Raw genomic sequence first — 14,554 nt, forward strand, 5'->3', positions numbered from 1 at the left:
TTTTCGAACCCATGTGAGCTTTGCTTTGCGATTTTGGTACAGTTGTTCAAGTGTGAAAGCTGTTTTTGAGCCCAGGAGAATTCCAGTGTATCTGATCTGGTCCTTCCTACATGTGTGGAAGCTGTCTGCTCCCTGTGCTGCATGTGGGTTGTGTGATTCGTTGATTTTGTAGCTTGACTGGTTTGATTTAACTTAATTATGGCTAGCCACATGAAAGTTAAATTTTCTCAGTATTATGCATCAGTGTATGCAAAAGGTATCAAAAAGGTAGAAGTATAGATACTAAGGCTTAAAAAACTTCTGTAGAAGTTAAAGTATCAACTCAAGTTGCTTTTTACTCAAGTAAAAGTGTAAAAGTACTGGTTTCAAAAATAATTAAAGTATAAAAGTCTTAATAACGTAAAAGTAGCGTAAAAATCTGCCTTTTTTCATTCAGGATTTATTTGTATTTTTAAAGTGCAGGAATTTGCTGGATAGAAAACCAACCTAATTATCAGATCTCTAAAAAGAAACATTACATACACATTAAAATCTTTAGGATTGTTCAGTAAACAAGAGAGTATTTAGATCTTTATCTGAAATGTAAGTGTTTGTCTCGAATCTAAGTAAATATTTTAATCAAGCTAGACATTACTGTGCTTAAAGCAGACATTGGCCACTTTTGGAGATGTTTTGTGGAGTTGAGATCTTCCAGCTGAGTTGTTCTGTTATCCTTGGATTCACTTCATTACTTAAAGGTCTTTCAGAGATAGGCTAGTGGTTGAAGTTCACTTAGCATTGAGTAAACAGTATAAATCATTTTGAGGTTAGATTTTCCTTAAATCTGTAGGCCTGTGTCCTGACCGGTGCTGAAAGTGTTGTAACTTTGATCTCATTACCACAGAAATTGTTCTGAAGCAAATGTAATCACTGTTCAAATGCTTCACGCGATGTTTCACACTACGTCACCAGCAGTGATAAGATCTACAGTGCAATAAGCACATGAAAGAAATCTACACTTCAGAGCATCATCATCACCTTAATGGTGGCAAGTACTGCTTTCCTGTCACAGATGAGATGCAGCCAAACGCATTGCTGGACTGTTCATAGACAACTGAAAGAAATTGCATCCAGATGCTGCAGAGAGATTCTTTAGAGCTGAAACAGCACAATCACGCTGAACAGGACAATACCACCAACACGGTTCTGCACAGAATCAGTAGAACCAGCAGCAGCTGAGGGCAGAGAAAGGGCAGCACGGCAGAGGCCGTGTGGAGGTGATGTTATCTGATGGTGGAAAAGTGAAGGTCTAATGGAGCAGCTTTAGAACCGGAGTATCTTCCATATGTTACCTATTTTCCTGTGAGACCTGCTGCTGGTGTCGTAAGCATGTAAACATCTGCATTTTTTAAAGGAACATGTTATCTTCAACTAGGATCAGAAGAGGGATAATGGATTAAAGTACATGTGATAAAGAAACTAAACCTTAAAGTGTCAATTTTCATAAGTTACATAAAACATGAAAAGATTTTTTATTTATTGGTTCATTTATTTATTGGTTCATTGGTTTATTGGTTCACCAATGTAGTTATACATACAGAAAAGTTAACTTTGCCCCCTTTAACTTGTTAAAAGCTCCCTCCAAAATAACCTCAAATTTAGTGCTTTTTTGTTATTTTTACATTTTCTGCATTGTAGAGTAATAGTACCATTATTTCGTAAACAAAAAAGTGTTAAACAAACAAGAATATGCTTTATATCTTAGATTCTTCAAAGTAGTACCTCTTGTTTAGATAGAGAAAGTTTTGAACATCTTGGCTGGAATTTCTGAGTCAGGTTTATGAGGTAGAGTCACCTTGAATTCAGGTGTTCAATTAACAGCTGTGCTGAACTCGTCAAGAGTTAATTACAACTGATGCTCTCAAACACATTAAGAAGACAAAAGAAATTGAGTAAAGTTGTGAAGAGGTAGAGTTGATATGCAGTGAATAGATCTACTTGAGTAATGTTCTAATCCAAATTATGGCAAGAACTACTCACTCAAAAAAATACTTTAAACAATGAAGGTCAGTCAATCCCAAAACATTTCAAGCACTTCACAAAGACCATCAAAAATGTTATGATGAAACTGGCTCTCATCAGGACCACCACAGGAAAGGCAGACCAAGGATAAGTTCATCAGAGTTACCAGCCTCAGAAACCACAAGTTAACAGTTCCCCAGATAAGATATAAAATAAAGGATTTTAAAGTTTTTAAAGCATTGTAAGAATGTTTAATACTTTTAAGTTACTACATGATTCCTTATGTGTTCCTTCATAGTCTGAATCATTCAGTATTCATTTACAATATAGAAAAAAAAATGTATATGAAGTTGTGTCCAAACTTCGTACTTTATGTCTACTAGGGATGTTTAAATTCCTTTAATGTTGATTATCATATGATACCACTAAAATCAAGTGTTACCTCAGGAAATGGCTTGGGTATGCTCACGCCTGAGGTAACCGCATGGCCTCCATCCACATGGTTGGGTTAAAAGCTGTACACCTCAGTCCTGCACAGTTTTGCAGTGCAGATATTTCCAGTTACAGCTGAATTCACGCTTTTAATCCCAGAAAAAAAACACTCTTATTAACCTTTTATAAATTCCATTTAAATGCTTGATTAAAGGGTCGATTCCTGTTGTTTTGCTGTTTTTCTCGGGTTTTAAGTTCTCGGCACTGACTCAGCTATTTATCGGTCTAGATGCGAGACAGCGTGTGGGTGGGGGCGGGGCTGGTGACGTCATGGGCCCTGCATTGTTTAATATTATGATATATATCGTGGAAAAAAGGACATTTGCAATGTAATTTTTTTCCAATATCGTGCAGCCCTACTACTGGCAAAAAAAGATGACAGTATACCAGGAAAGAAAGCCTTAATGCGGTCAAAGAATGTTTTGTTACCTTCTGAGAATGCTCCTGCTGTACACTGTAAAAAATGGCTGTTAATGGGGCAAAACAGTGAAAACAAAGAATCTAAATGATTTGTCTCACTTAAAATCACATTTTCTATACATGGAAAGGCTGCTGTTTGCAGCCATTTTTTTTTTACAAATAATACAAATAGAGACCCTACTACTCTATCATCTTCCACTTTCCCTCCTTCCATACAAGTAAAATGTCCAAAAAGTCCATTCATGTATGGAAATCTCTTGAGTTGAAACAGGGAACTCCCTTTCCGTTCACATGGTGTGGAAGTGAGGCTGAACAACCGCTACCTTTGCTGCCAGTTATACAGGCTCCACGCACGTCTGTCATCTTTTTCCAAGAAAGATGGTGAGGCTGCTCATTTCCCATGAACCCCAGGCTCAAAGAGAGTCTGTCTCAGCTTGTCATGGGGATTTGTGCTCCATCCTTTAATTGGTGCCCCTAAAGCTAGCTGCATCTTTAAAGGAGTACTCCACGTACCTCAAGCTATTATTTATCTCCCGCATCTGCAGCATATGGTCTGTTAGCAGAGATAGTCATTTTAATGTGTTGCTCCGCACTTAGATAATCCACACGCATAATCAAAGCAGTCGGGCAGTTTATGTTTATGGGAAAATGCTATTTTTAAAAGGCTCAAGATAATTCATCCTGCTTTGGTGTTTTAAAATAAGCTGGTAGGACTAGTTTTCTCAGGCGGAAGGATATGTTTTTATATGTCAACAACAGAGTAATGTCGATAGAGTTTTTACAGGTTTCTATATATTAAATATATTTCTTCATTTTGGTTATGGCAAAATTATTTCTATATCAATATGAAAAATATAAAAAATCACAGAAAAGAAACCTGTCTAAAACACCCACAAAAGATGTCTGTACCTACTAAGATCTGATACTTTCTGATGATTCATGTTTGATACAGATACCGATACTGCATTCTTAAGCATCTGCCAACAACAATATCAATCAGAAATGACAGCTTTTACCCTCTCTTAAACTAAGCTGTTAATAACACATTTGTCCGGATGCACTGTTTTTAAGTTAAAGTCATCTTAATAACAGTACAGCAAATATTATACCAACCTATAAAGCTTAGAAAACTGGCCTGGCCTGTAGCCCTTGGATTTAAGGGTAGCACAGCACTATATGTGCTGTATGTGTTTGGGGAAAAAAAATCCTTAATAGAAAAAGAACACATTTTGACAACTGTGAAGCATGGGGGTGGATGTATGCTGGTTTTGTTTTGGGGTGTGTTGTCGGAAGTGGCTTTGGAAATGATGGACTGGTGAAGGGAAGAATAGATTGTACCAAATACCAGTAAATCCTGGATAAAAAGGTCAATGTAAAAATCTAAAGCATACAAAAATAAGTACTCCTAGAATAATTTTTGTTCTTTTTTTTTTGTTCTTGTTTTGGTGTATATTTGTGGAATTTAGGTGGCAAATTCAGGTCCAGAATGTAAAGATCCTCTCAGGGATTCTGTTTTAACTGCCTGGAGAACTTTAGTTCAGTCAGTTTTAGCAGTTATAGCTTCACTCCAGCAGGAGAGCTTTAAAAAAAAAAGGCATGTGGAACAGATTTCAAATTCTAAGAAGGAGAGGATTTTTACTTCTAGGCCAGGATTCGCCACCTTAGGTGAGTTTTGATGAAATGCATTTTCTATTATTATTATTGTCTGCATTAATCAATTGAACTTTATGAGTTGACTATACAGTGAGTCTTTTTTTCTGGAATTGTGCCATATCTTAATAATTTCCATAGTACATTTTTCCCCCAACATTGGAGGTCTCTCTGATATCCATTACTCTACAAATGCACGATTTAACCTACTCCCCGCACATCCAGAATCACGCTAGCTTGTTTTCCATTTGGTTACAGAACATTTATTGAAGCTGTCACTTGTGCAACTGGAAATGATTCCTTTCTGAACTGGGAGCGCTCTTTCCAAATTCAAAGAGATTTCTTGAAGAAACCCCCTTCCCCTCCCACTGCTCTTTTTCATGAGTGCTGTGCCGAGTCTTGGGCTGATTCGGATCAGCGCAAATGTTGTGATTGGCCCCCTGAAAGGTCAGAGGTCCGCCCCTGACATCAGATCACAGAGAACCTCGGAGAACAGAGGCGGCAGTGTGCGCCGAGCCGCAGAACCCGGAGTCTTCAGGAGAGCACCACATGGCTGTTCTTGTGCAGGAACCACAGTGGCTACAGACATAATAATGTCTCCATTCATCAGTCTTTCCACCTCCCAGAGTAAAGCAGCTCCTCAGAACTTCTCAGAGTGAGTCGTGAGAAATCGTCGTAGTCTGTGTGTCTCTTTCAGAACGCTTTCATAGTGATTGTGAATCACTACAATGGAAATTTGATGGAAAGCTTCCATTGCAACCAAACTTCCATGATGTCAAGAAGCGCAATGCTTCACAGTCCTCGAAACTTACATTCGTCCCATATGTGTTGCTTCTGGGCGCTTGGACAGGGAACACAGTGGTTTCCTGGTCGTTTCTTTGGAGCACAAATGCTGTGTAATGCTGTGTGTGCTTAGGCATGTCAAGCTTTGACACACAGCCATAACAACACTAAGTATTCCTCTAAATAATTACGTCCACCAGTTCCAATAGGAGTAGAGGATAGTGGCTCGGTTCTCCTGACCCAGTGCCCTCAGTAACCTCGCACTGCTCACAGTTCCCTCATATCTGCACAAAGTGAGCCCTCTGCTGTTCATCTAATTATTTACTCTTCTTTTTTGTTCTTTCTTTCTTTCTCTCTCTCGCCTCTCACCACTTACAACTATCCTTTATTCCCTTTCTTTCACAGGGGGCAAGGGGGCCTGATGGACCAACTGGAGAGAAGGGGTCAGCAGGAGGCGAGGTAAACATTGGATCTGTGTGGAAAGTTTTCTAAATAAAGTCAGCTGTAAAGGAATGTAAGCTCTTTTGGGTGAAACCACCAGAATCTTGGTAGTATCAGGATGAAACAACATAAATCTTTTCTTTTTTTTTTTTTTTCTCTTTTGTCCCACACTTTTTTACTTGCGAAAATATAAATATGTGTTTGGTAGGTTATTTCTTTGTTGTAGTAATGTCTTTGGCAATACTCCTTTACCCAGTGGCTTGCAGTTAATATAGTGGGTACCCCTTCTGCAACACAACCCCACCCCCCCCTCCACTCGCCGACCTACACATAGATTTGTATTAGAACTACATATTCTCTGTCTCGACTTTTTGAGTTATATGAGCTTAATGCACGTTAACAGGCCAAAAATACAACAGCTACAACGACAAAATTAATGCTTAATTTTCCTACAAGTACAGCCGGCCAACAAATATCACTCGTTTGTATGCCTACAGGACACCAGGTCAGCCAAAACATTAAGTACACACAAAAACTCACCAGTCAGACGGCCTATTATTGTGAATTAGTTTCACATTGAAGGACAGCCTTAAAAAAGGCTTTTTAATATGATATGACACAATATTTGTCTCATTTACCGTCGCAATTCCATAATAGTTAGATAACTACTGAACTAATCCAGCATGAGCTCCGCTTTACACTAATCAACGTGTAACACCTTCACCACAGCGCTGAGAAGGGGTTAGACAGTCATGGCCCAGCCCCCGGAGTGAAAATCATGAATCTGATTGGTTAGATTGTCCTGAGACTTTGCTATTAGACTCATTACTACACCCTTCTCAAAATCAGGAGAAGGGTCACGGTTAGAACTGCTGTCAGTCAGATACGAGTCCTGTAGCAACTGAAAAACGCATACTAATGCTTTAAATTATTTGCTATTTTTTATTTTCTTTAATTTATAAAATATATGCTTATAGTTTATATTAACTATAATATATATTTTCTGATTAAATATTATGTAATGATTTACATGCACCTATCGTCACCCCTTCTCTGAAGGGTTAGACACACAACTGCCTTTACCATTGGAAAGCCTGTTAGTTACTTGTTAATTAAATGTTGCCACATTTGTAAGTAACATGCATCATCTCTGCCATTTCCAAACAGCTTATTCTTCTTTTATTGACTTGTTTGGTTTTTGTTGGAAGATTTTCTTGGGCTGTCATCTTCTTGGGACATCTACTTTGCGGTCTGTTTCTGAAATCCTGTTATTTGGAACTAGGCCTTTAGTTTAGAGATACTGGTACCAGGGCTCACTTCAAATAATAATGCTGCAAGTTGGTTTGGTGGAACACCAGCTTGAAGGATCCTATCCAGATCCTATCCATGCTCACAGGTGCTGCCAATCAGGTGCCAACCAGGACCCTGGGGTACCAGAAGCTCAAAACAAGTGTCAGTAGTAACTGTTCATCCCACAATTGCATGTTTCTTACAAATGTTATTCTATTTAAAAGAGTAATTAACAGCCTTTCCAACAATATGAGATTCATTACCAAAGAGCATTATTAAAATAAAGGAATAATCTAGGGAATTCCACAAGTGCTGTGGACTAATAAATTCAAAATACTGTTATGAGTGAAGTTGAACATGAGCAGAATGGAATTATCTAGTTATGTGCTGGAGTTTGAGTGTGGTCTGATTGTAGGGGCTAGATTGGTGGAACATTCCTATTTTTAATGGGATTTAACATTCCTTAATCCACAGTTGTCACATGTTTAGTGGGAAGACATCATAGAAAGCATTAATTACCCCCCACAGTGGACAGTGCAGTGGGTGCAATGATTGTGACCGATGGTTTCTGGCTAGAATTATTAATGCAAATAGTTGACAATGCATTCACTCACATCAGCATTTATTGCAGAAGCTTTTAATGCTTATCTTAGATGGGGTTATGGCAAGAGCCATGGGACACAATACTAGTTTCCCATTAGTCCAATGACTTTTGGCATGTGAGTGTATTTCCATATATCTGCCATAGAATTGTAAATCTAAAATCCCAGAAGCTTTCAAACTGGAAAAGATTACCAGAGCTTTCTGATGGTTTTGAAGATATCGTTGGTTTTATAAGGGAGTGTATTGTGTTCTAAATAAGAAACACATCAAGGCAGACTGTTAGAGCTGTTCTGGTTGCTTCTTTAGGATGTGCTGAAACCCACACAAGGACAGATTGAGATCTTGTTTATAGCCCTCAGTTCCATTGGTTTATAGCCCTCAGTTCTATCAATTAAAGTTAAGAAATCTATTTGTCACGCCGAGTCTGCAGCTCTGACAGTAACGTCTTTGTTAAAAGCTGTTACCGAAAGCTGATGAAGGAGACATCGGCTGTTTTCAAATCATCGACTGTTTGTCTTTCTCCTCGTCCTCCAGGGTCCGGACGGTCCGCCAGGAAAATCGGGTTTTCCAGGGCCGATGGTATGACAACACATTTTATATTTCGCTTCTGTTGTTTTATTTCCTCAGAAGTCTATTTAAACTGATCTGATTAAAGCCGCAGATGGTTTTGAGCAGCAGAGGCTCCTAAGGCGACGGCTGCCTGTCAGGCCTTTTGCGGCTAACATTAGCATTTCCTTTGTTTTGTCCAAATACACTATTATGTCCTGATCGAATATTTATGCCCCAAGACTCACAGAGACAGACAATAAGAGACATTATTGAGCAGAAGGATTTGTATTAACAAGCAAGGTCAATTTAAAGTCATTTAAATTTTAATACTGATCTGATGCTGGTTGCTTCTCCTTTGCATTGCCAATAGAATCCTTAACTGATCCCTGTGTGTGTGTGTGTGTGTGTGTGTGTGTGTGTGTGTGTGTGTGTGTTGTTTCAGGGAAAGATCGGTGAAACAGGAGAGCCAGGAGCACGTGGATTTCCTGTGAGTAACTAACTCTATTAATCTTTGTAGAAACATGTATGTACTGTATGTTGGTTAGAATAGCATGAGCCGTTAAAATACATAAAGAGTTGGGTTTATAAGCACAGTTTTTTTTTCCAGGGCATTCAAGGACCCTCTGGACCACCAGGAGCAAAAGGAATCCCAGGAGAACCTGTAAGTTGCTTGAGTTGAGTAGTTTGTTTGAAATGTAGGAAAATAAATGAGGTTTTAAATGTTTTTTGGGTTCTAGGGCAAGTTTTAATAGAAATAATTGTTAAAAAAAAAACAGTTATCAGTTATGATTCAGTTTATTATGATATATTGGAACACTGTGAGAAAAACTGCCATCGTATAAAAAAACACATCTTTGCATTCAATCCAAGTCAAAGAAAAGTCCTGGTGTGTTGGGGCATTACTAGTTATAGAGGGAGTCGTAATGAGTGGGTTGGGTAATTGGCAGCATAAATTAGGGAGAAAATGAAAAAAATTAGAAATAAAATTAATTAAAAAAAAAAAGAAAACTTGACTGTTTATCCAACCAGAAAAGTCGGATCTGAATACAAGAGTACAAAACTGTACAACACTGCTATCTAGTGGTCATGGTTTAAACACAACACTAAATGAACCACTCTCCCCCACACCAATATTGACATTAAAATGTTGCTACGCTTTTTAAAATATATTAGATACATTATTGCAAAACAAGTTTATGATGCTTTGATATAAAGATATTTTCTTACACTCTTATTTTAGCGTCATTTACAAATGACGCAAAAGAGTGAACATAAGATACGTACTGTTCATCTTTACAATACTCAAATCTCAAATATGTTTATGAAATCAGAGCTAGAAATATAAATAGCAAATCATAATACTTTTATTTTTTAGGGCTACATTGTATGCAGTATACATGCACTGTTTAATTTCCATTATAGCAAGCCAGTGGCATGCCTCATTTAACATTACGCAACAATCTCAGACACTTGTGGGACATCCCAGCATGTCCCAAGCAACACAATGTGTAAACAGAGTTTGAGACGGGTTATATAGAGAGAAGAATTTATCAACTTCCTGTATTATTTTATTAGAGAAAAACAGACAGTTTGCTGTGTGTCAGTTATATATATAGTGCCACTTCATCTCACATTATAGCACATGATATAGTTAGGACACAGTCTATTTTATGTAAATGATCAAAAAATATACATATGCAATATATGGTACGATGCTAAGAAAGTTCAGCACTCCAAGCTTTAAAACAAGAAGCGCTTTCCACACTACTGCCTCCATGTTTTATATTATTCAACTCTGGAGAAAATTAAGAGACCACTTCAGTTTCTACATCAGTTCCTCTGATTTTGTTATTTATAGGTATATGTTTGAGTAAAATGAACTTTGTTGTTTTATTCTATAAACTACTGACTACATTTCTCCCAAATTCCAAATTAAAATATTGTCATTTAGAGCATTTATTTGCAGAAAATAAGAAATGGCTGAAATAACAAAAAACGTGCAGAGCTTTCAGACCTCAAATAATGCAAAGAAAACAAGTTAATATTCATGAAGTTTTAAGATTTCAGAAATCAATATTTGGTGGTATAACCTTTGTTTTTAATCACAGTTTTCATTCATTTTGGCATATTCTCCTCCACCAGTCTTACACACTGCTTTTGGATAACCTTATGCCACTCCTGGTGCAAATATTCAAGAAGTTCAGCTTGGTTTGATGGCTTATGATCATCCATCTTCCATTTTTAAGTGGTCTCTTATTTTTTTCCAGAGCTGTATATTGTAGCAAGAGTCCTCATCAATCTTCTATAATGTGTCTTGCAGCATATGGTACATTCTTTAAATAAACCTGCCATTATTCTGAAGCTCAGCAGTAATGATCAGAGTTTGGATGTTCAGACCTTTTTCATGCACGTCTGCTTCTTTACAGGGACCTTCAGGACCACCAGGAACAATGGGCCCCTTAGGAGAGATTGGCCTAAAGGTAATACTGTTTTTTTTTTTTTTTTTTTTCATCACATATGGTTTCTAAAACTGACAGGGAAAAAACTGAGCCGGACTTTCTTTTAGAGGCTGTTCATGTGACGCAAGTACGTAAAGACGCATGATGTGGCCAGAAGAACTCCCACGAAGAGCAACCAGATACCCAAGTTTTAGAATGAATATATTAAGCTTAGCAGGGATGGTTGTTCCAGCACACTGGCACCATTAAACACAATGCTTCTGCTTTCAGTTTAGAAACAAAATAATAAAGACTTGCTACTAGAGAGACAAGTACCATAACTGTCATGTCCATATGATTCTAACTTTTAAGGACGTAAGGTCCAGCAATGGCGCTGTGACATCTAATCGATGGAACCTGACGAATGTGTGAGGTGAAGCTTAGCTAAGGCTTCTCTGAAGCTACAGGCCTTTAGCTGTATAAGCCAGACCAATCGTTTCCCCTATCCAGTTGGATTAGCACTGGGATGAGACGAGGGATGGGAGTCTGCCAGGAGTGGCCAAAGACACGAAGAGCTGATTAGTTTTCCTGAAGTTCTCAGTCTGCTCTGTGTAAAGCACTGACCAGACACGAGTTATGCAACCTTCTCTGCTCCTTCTCTGAGGAGAACTTGTCTGGGAAGAAGCGTAAAAAGACCTGCTGCCCAAAGCAGTCAGTGTATGTACATAAAAAAGTCATTATTTCACTTTTGGACTTTTGGAACAAACATGTCATTCATGGCAAAATGACTCTGTGTGGAATGTATGTGCTGATAATGTATGCAGCGCTTCATCTCACTTTTAGGGAGTACTAAATATTGGATTATAGATGCCACAAACTACAGGATAATCTGAGACAGAGCTACATGATATATCCTTTAAGCATCGTCGATGAGCACATGAGCAGTATTCACATCGCAGGACGTGTGATTTTACTTAAGGCAGTTAAATCAAACATGTCATGCTGCAATGTTTTAATTCTTGACACAAGAAGTAGATACACAGTGCTGTCTCTGTGTCTGTGCAAGTGACTGGCTGCTGCTGCCTGAGAAGCATGAGGGGGAGTGCGAAGGGGGCACGTGCTTGTAAACTTACGTGTCGAAAGCTGTGCACCTCAGTCCAGCACTGTTTTGCGCAGATATTTCCAGTTATAGCTGAATTCACACTTTTAATTCCAGAAAAATGCTGTTCTTTGCTTTTTAAAAAGCCATTTAAATCCCTGATTAAAGGGTCGATTACTGTTGTTTTGCCGTTTTCCTCGGGTTTTGAGTTCTCGGCAACAGACTCAGCTCTGGGGACGTCATGGGCCCTGCGTTGTTTAATACTGTGATGTATATTGTTGAAAAAAGTTTTGCAACGTAAATTTTTTCCAGTATCGTGCAGCCCTAATCTGAGATTAAATAATTCCTTCAAGATTAGTTTGAAATCTAAACATTTTTGCGATTGAAGACATGAGCAAATCGGCCTCATAATCAGCCTGATTATGCTGTAGAGTGGGCCAGGCACAAGAATGTCCGAAGAAGTGGGAATAGATTCTGGATTTCCCATAAAATTTCCCAATAAACAAATGAGTTTTCCAGCCCTGGTGGTTTAAACCCTTAATTTGGAATTAGAATTTCTGCATAGGCCAAGACCACTTGATGTGCCAGGAGTTTGTCTTGGTGGAATTGTTCTTAGTCTCCAGAACGTGTATGTAAAGAAACATTTGGATGCTATTGATCTCAGCAAGTGTATAACAGGGCCTTGAAGTTGTCATACCATAAAATTTAGGTGCTTATTTTCAGTTTTCACCATTTTTCCATAGGGATAAGTAAAACACAAAAACACATGTCCTCAGTTTGATACTCATCACCCCATTTCAATTCTTCAAACTTCTCCAAATATCAAAGGAGGCATTAATAACTTTGTATAGAAGACACGTTCACCCAAATCCTTCCTAATTGCAGTGTACAATGGCATACTCTCAGACAGTACTAGATACTGTACCACAGGCCATGCTAATTACAATAATAGATCTAATTAAAAAAAGATGACATGCAGGCTTCTGGCCAAACTCTCCTTCTGCTTCCAATTACCGGCCCAATACTCCCACACTGTGGTGGTGGCGGAGGCGGTGGTGTAGAAGGCTTTCAGATGTGATAGAGTAATGTCTGCTGCATCCCACCAGGGTTTAAGGGGATGCCCTCTTAATGCTGTTTCCTGCTCTCTGTCAGGGCCCACCGGGAAAAGTCGGAGACCGGGGTTTACCAGGTGAACCCGGAGAGAAGGTGAGACATCTGCTTGCATTTTGCTATTCAAGGTCAGCCAGTGCTGATTTATTGACGTGGCCACCATGAATATAACATAGGAGATCATGTAGACCATGAAGGCTGCAGTGGTTTGCTTGTAAAGAGAAATATTACCGGAACCTTCACTTGTGGGATTTAGTTTATCATGTAACTCTTTTATATTAATTTCTCTTAATCTAATAATCAGGGGATGTGACCAAATGATGGACTGATTATGTCTCACCTATAAATGTGTTGTGTTGTTTTTTTTTGGACAGGCTTTAAATAAGTCCATTTAGAGTAATTGGAAATTAGCCTAATTCAAAATTAGATGGGTTTGTCACACTGTGTAGACTTAAGTCATTTTCCAGTTGTCAGGAGAGGATAATGTAGTTTGTAAATTGTTTTACTCGCCAGTTTAACAGGATAGAGATACACTGAAATCAAATGTCATATTTGGAGAGTGTGGACCTGTCTCTGCTGCTTAAACTCCTCTGTTCCCGAGTCGCTGTGCTTTCCTCCAAGAGTACTGTGATGTTACTCGGTAAGGCTGCATCAGCAGCAGTTCAAAAAGAGGCGGTGGCTGACTTCACATGTCAGAGGAGGCATGGGCTAGTCTACACCCTCCTGGTAAATGGTAAATGGATGGTGGGTCATCACTAGTAATAGGGGGAGTCCTAATGAGTGGGTTGGGTAATTGGTCATATAAATTGGGGAGAAAATGAAAAAAAAAATAAAAAAAATCCTCTTTTTCACTGAAAAAGGACTTAAATGAATGCTTTTGCCATTTTCATTTTCATTAAAAATTTCGGTTGCCAAATATTTAACGCAAGCATAATGCAAATTAAACTATGTTATTTCCCCAAATGACCTCGGATAAGCTAGATTCTCAAAGTTCAAACCAAAAGTAACATTCTTACCATTAAAGAAGCAGCTTTTAGATAAAAAAGTCACAAATGCCACATACTTTCTTCATTTGTTTCTTTTTTTAAAAGCTCCATAAAATAAAAACAGCAGCATGAATATTTTTTTAGTGACAGTTTTCTCAATTCTTTTTTTGAGCACATGGCAAACAGGTTGTGTTTTTGGCAAAATTTCACCAGCAGGAGCTGAAGTGTAAATAGTAAAAATAAAAAATAGTAACAAAAACATGTGTATATTTTCCTGCAAATTCACACTTTTTTTTGCGGTACCTATTAACTTCTTGCGGTACCTATAGTCACAGGTACAATTTATAAGAGACCTTTTTAAGCAAATATTTGAGAAGTTTACTTTTTTATTTAAGAATTGAATTTGATAATATTCTTAAATCTTCTTCTTCACTTTTTGGTTTTAAGATTTTTCAGATTCTCAATATTTTTTTCTTAGGAAAGCTTTGCAAATCCATAATTTGTGCAAGCAGGTTACAGATAGATTACAGTCTATGTGAATAAAACTTGAGTAAAAGGTAATTTACTCTAGAAATATAATTTAAGTCTTCAACTATAGACACTGATAATTTGTACTGGATTAAAATGTTGCTGTTAATAAATCAAAATAAAGCACCTCACCAGTTTAAAAACTGGCTTATTTTGTAGTTGGG

The 14,554-nt window shown here is 38.0% G+C and overlaps 1 protein-coding gene across 2 annotated transcripts in view; it reads left to right on the forward strand.

Moving 5' to 3' along the window:
- col27a1b (collagen, type XXVII, alpha 1b) overlaps positions 1-14,554 on the forward strand; it is a 141,321-nt gene that overhangs the window by 105,786 nt on the left and 20,981 nt on the right. For both annotated transcript variants that reach the window (XM_049470480.1, XM_022667443.2), the window contains exons 29-34: positions 5,752-5,805; positions 8,215-8,259; positions 8,672-8,716; positions 8,837-8,890; positions 10,656-10,709; positions 12,919-12,972. In XM_049470480.1, the coding sequence (XP_049326437.1) occupies positions 5,752-5,805; positions 8,215-8,259; positions 8,672-8,716; positions 8,837-8,890; positions 10,656-10,709; positions 12,919-12,972 (306 nt within the window). The remainder of the gene's footprint in view (positions 1-5,751; positions 5,806-8,214; positions 8,260-8,671; positions 8,717-8,836; positions 8,891-10,655; positions 10,710-12,918; positions 12,973-14,554) is intronic.

Source organism: Astyanax mexicanus, chromosome 22 (assembly GCF_023375975.1).
Source record: "Astyanax mexicanus isolate ESR-SI-001 chromosome 22, AstMex3_surface, whole genome shotgun sequence".
NCBI lineage: Eukaryota > Metazoa > Chordata > Actinopteri > Characiformes > Acestrorhamphidae > Astyanax > Astyanax mexicanus.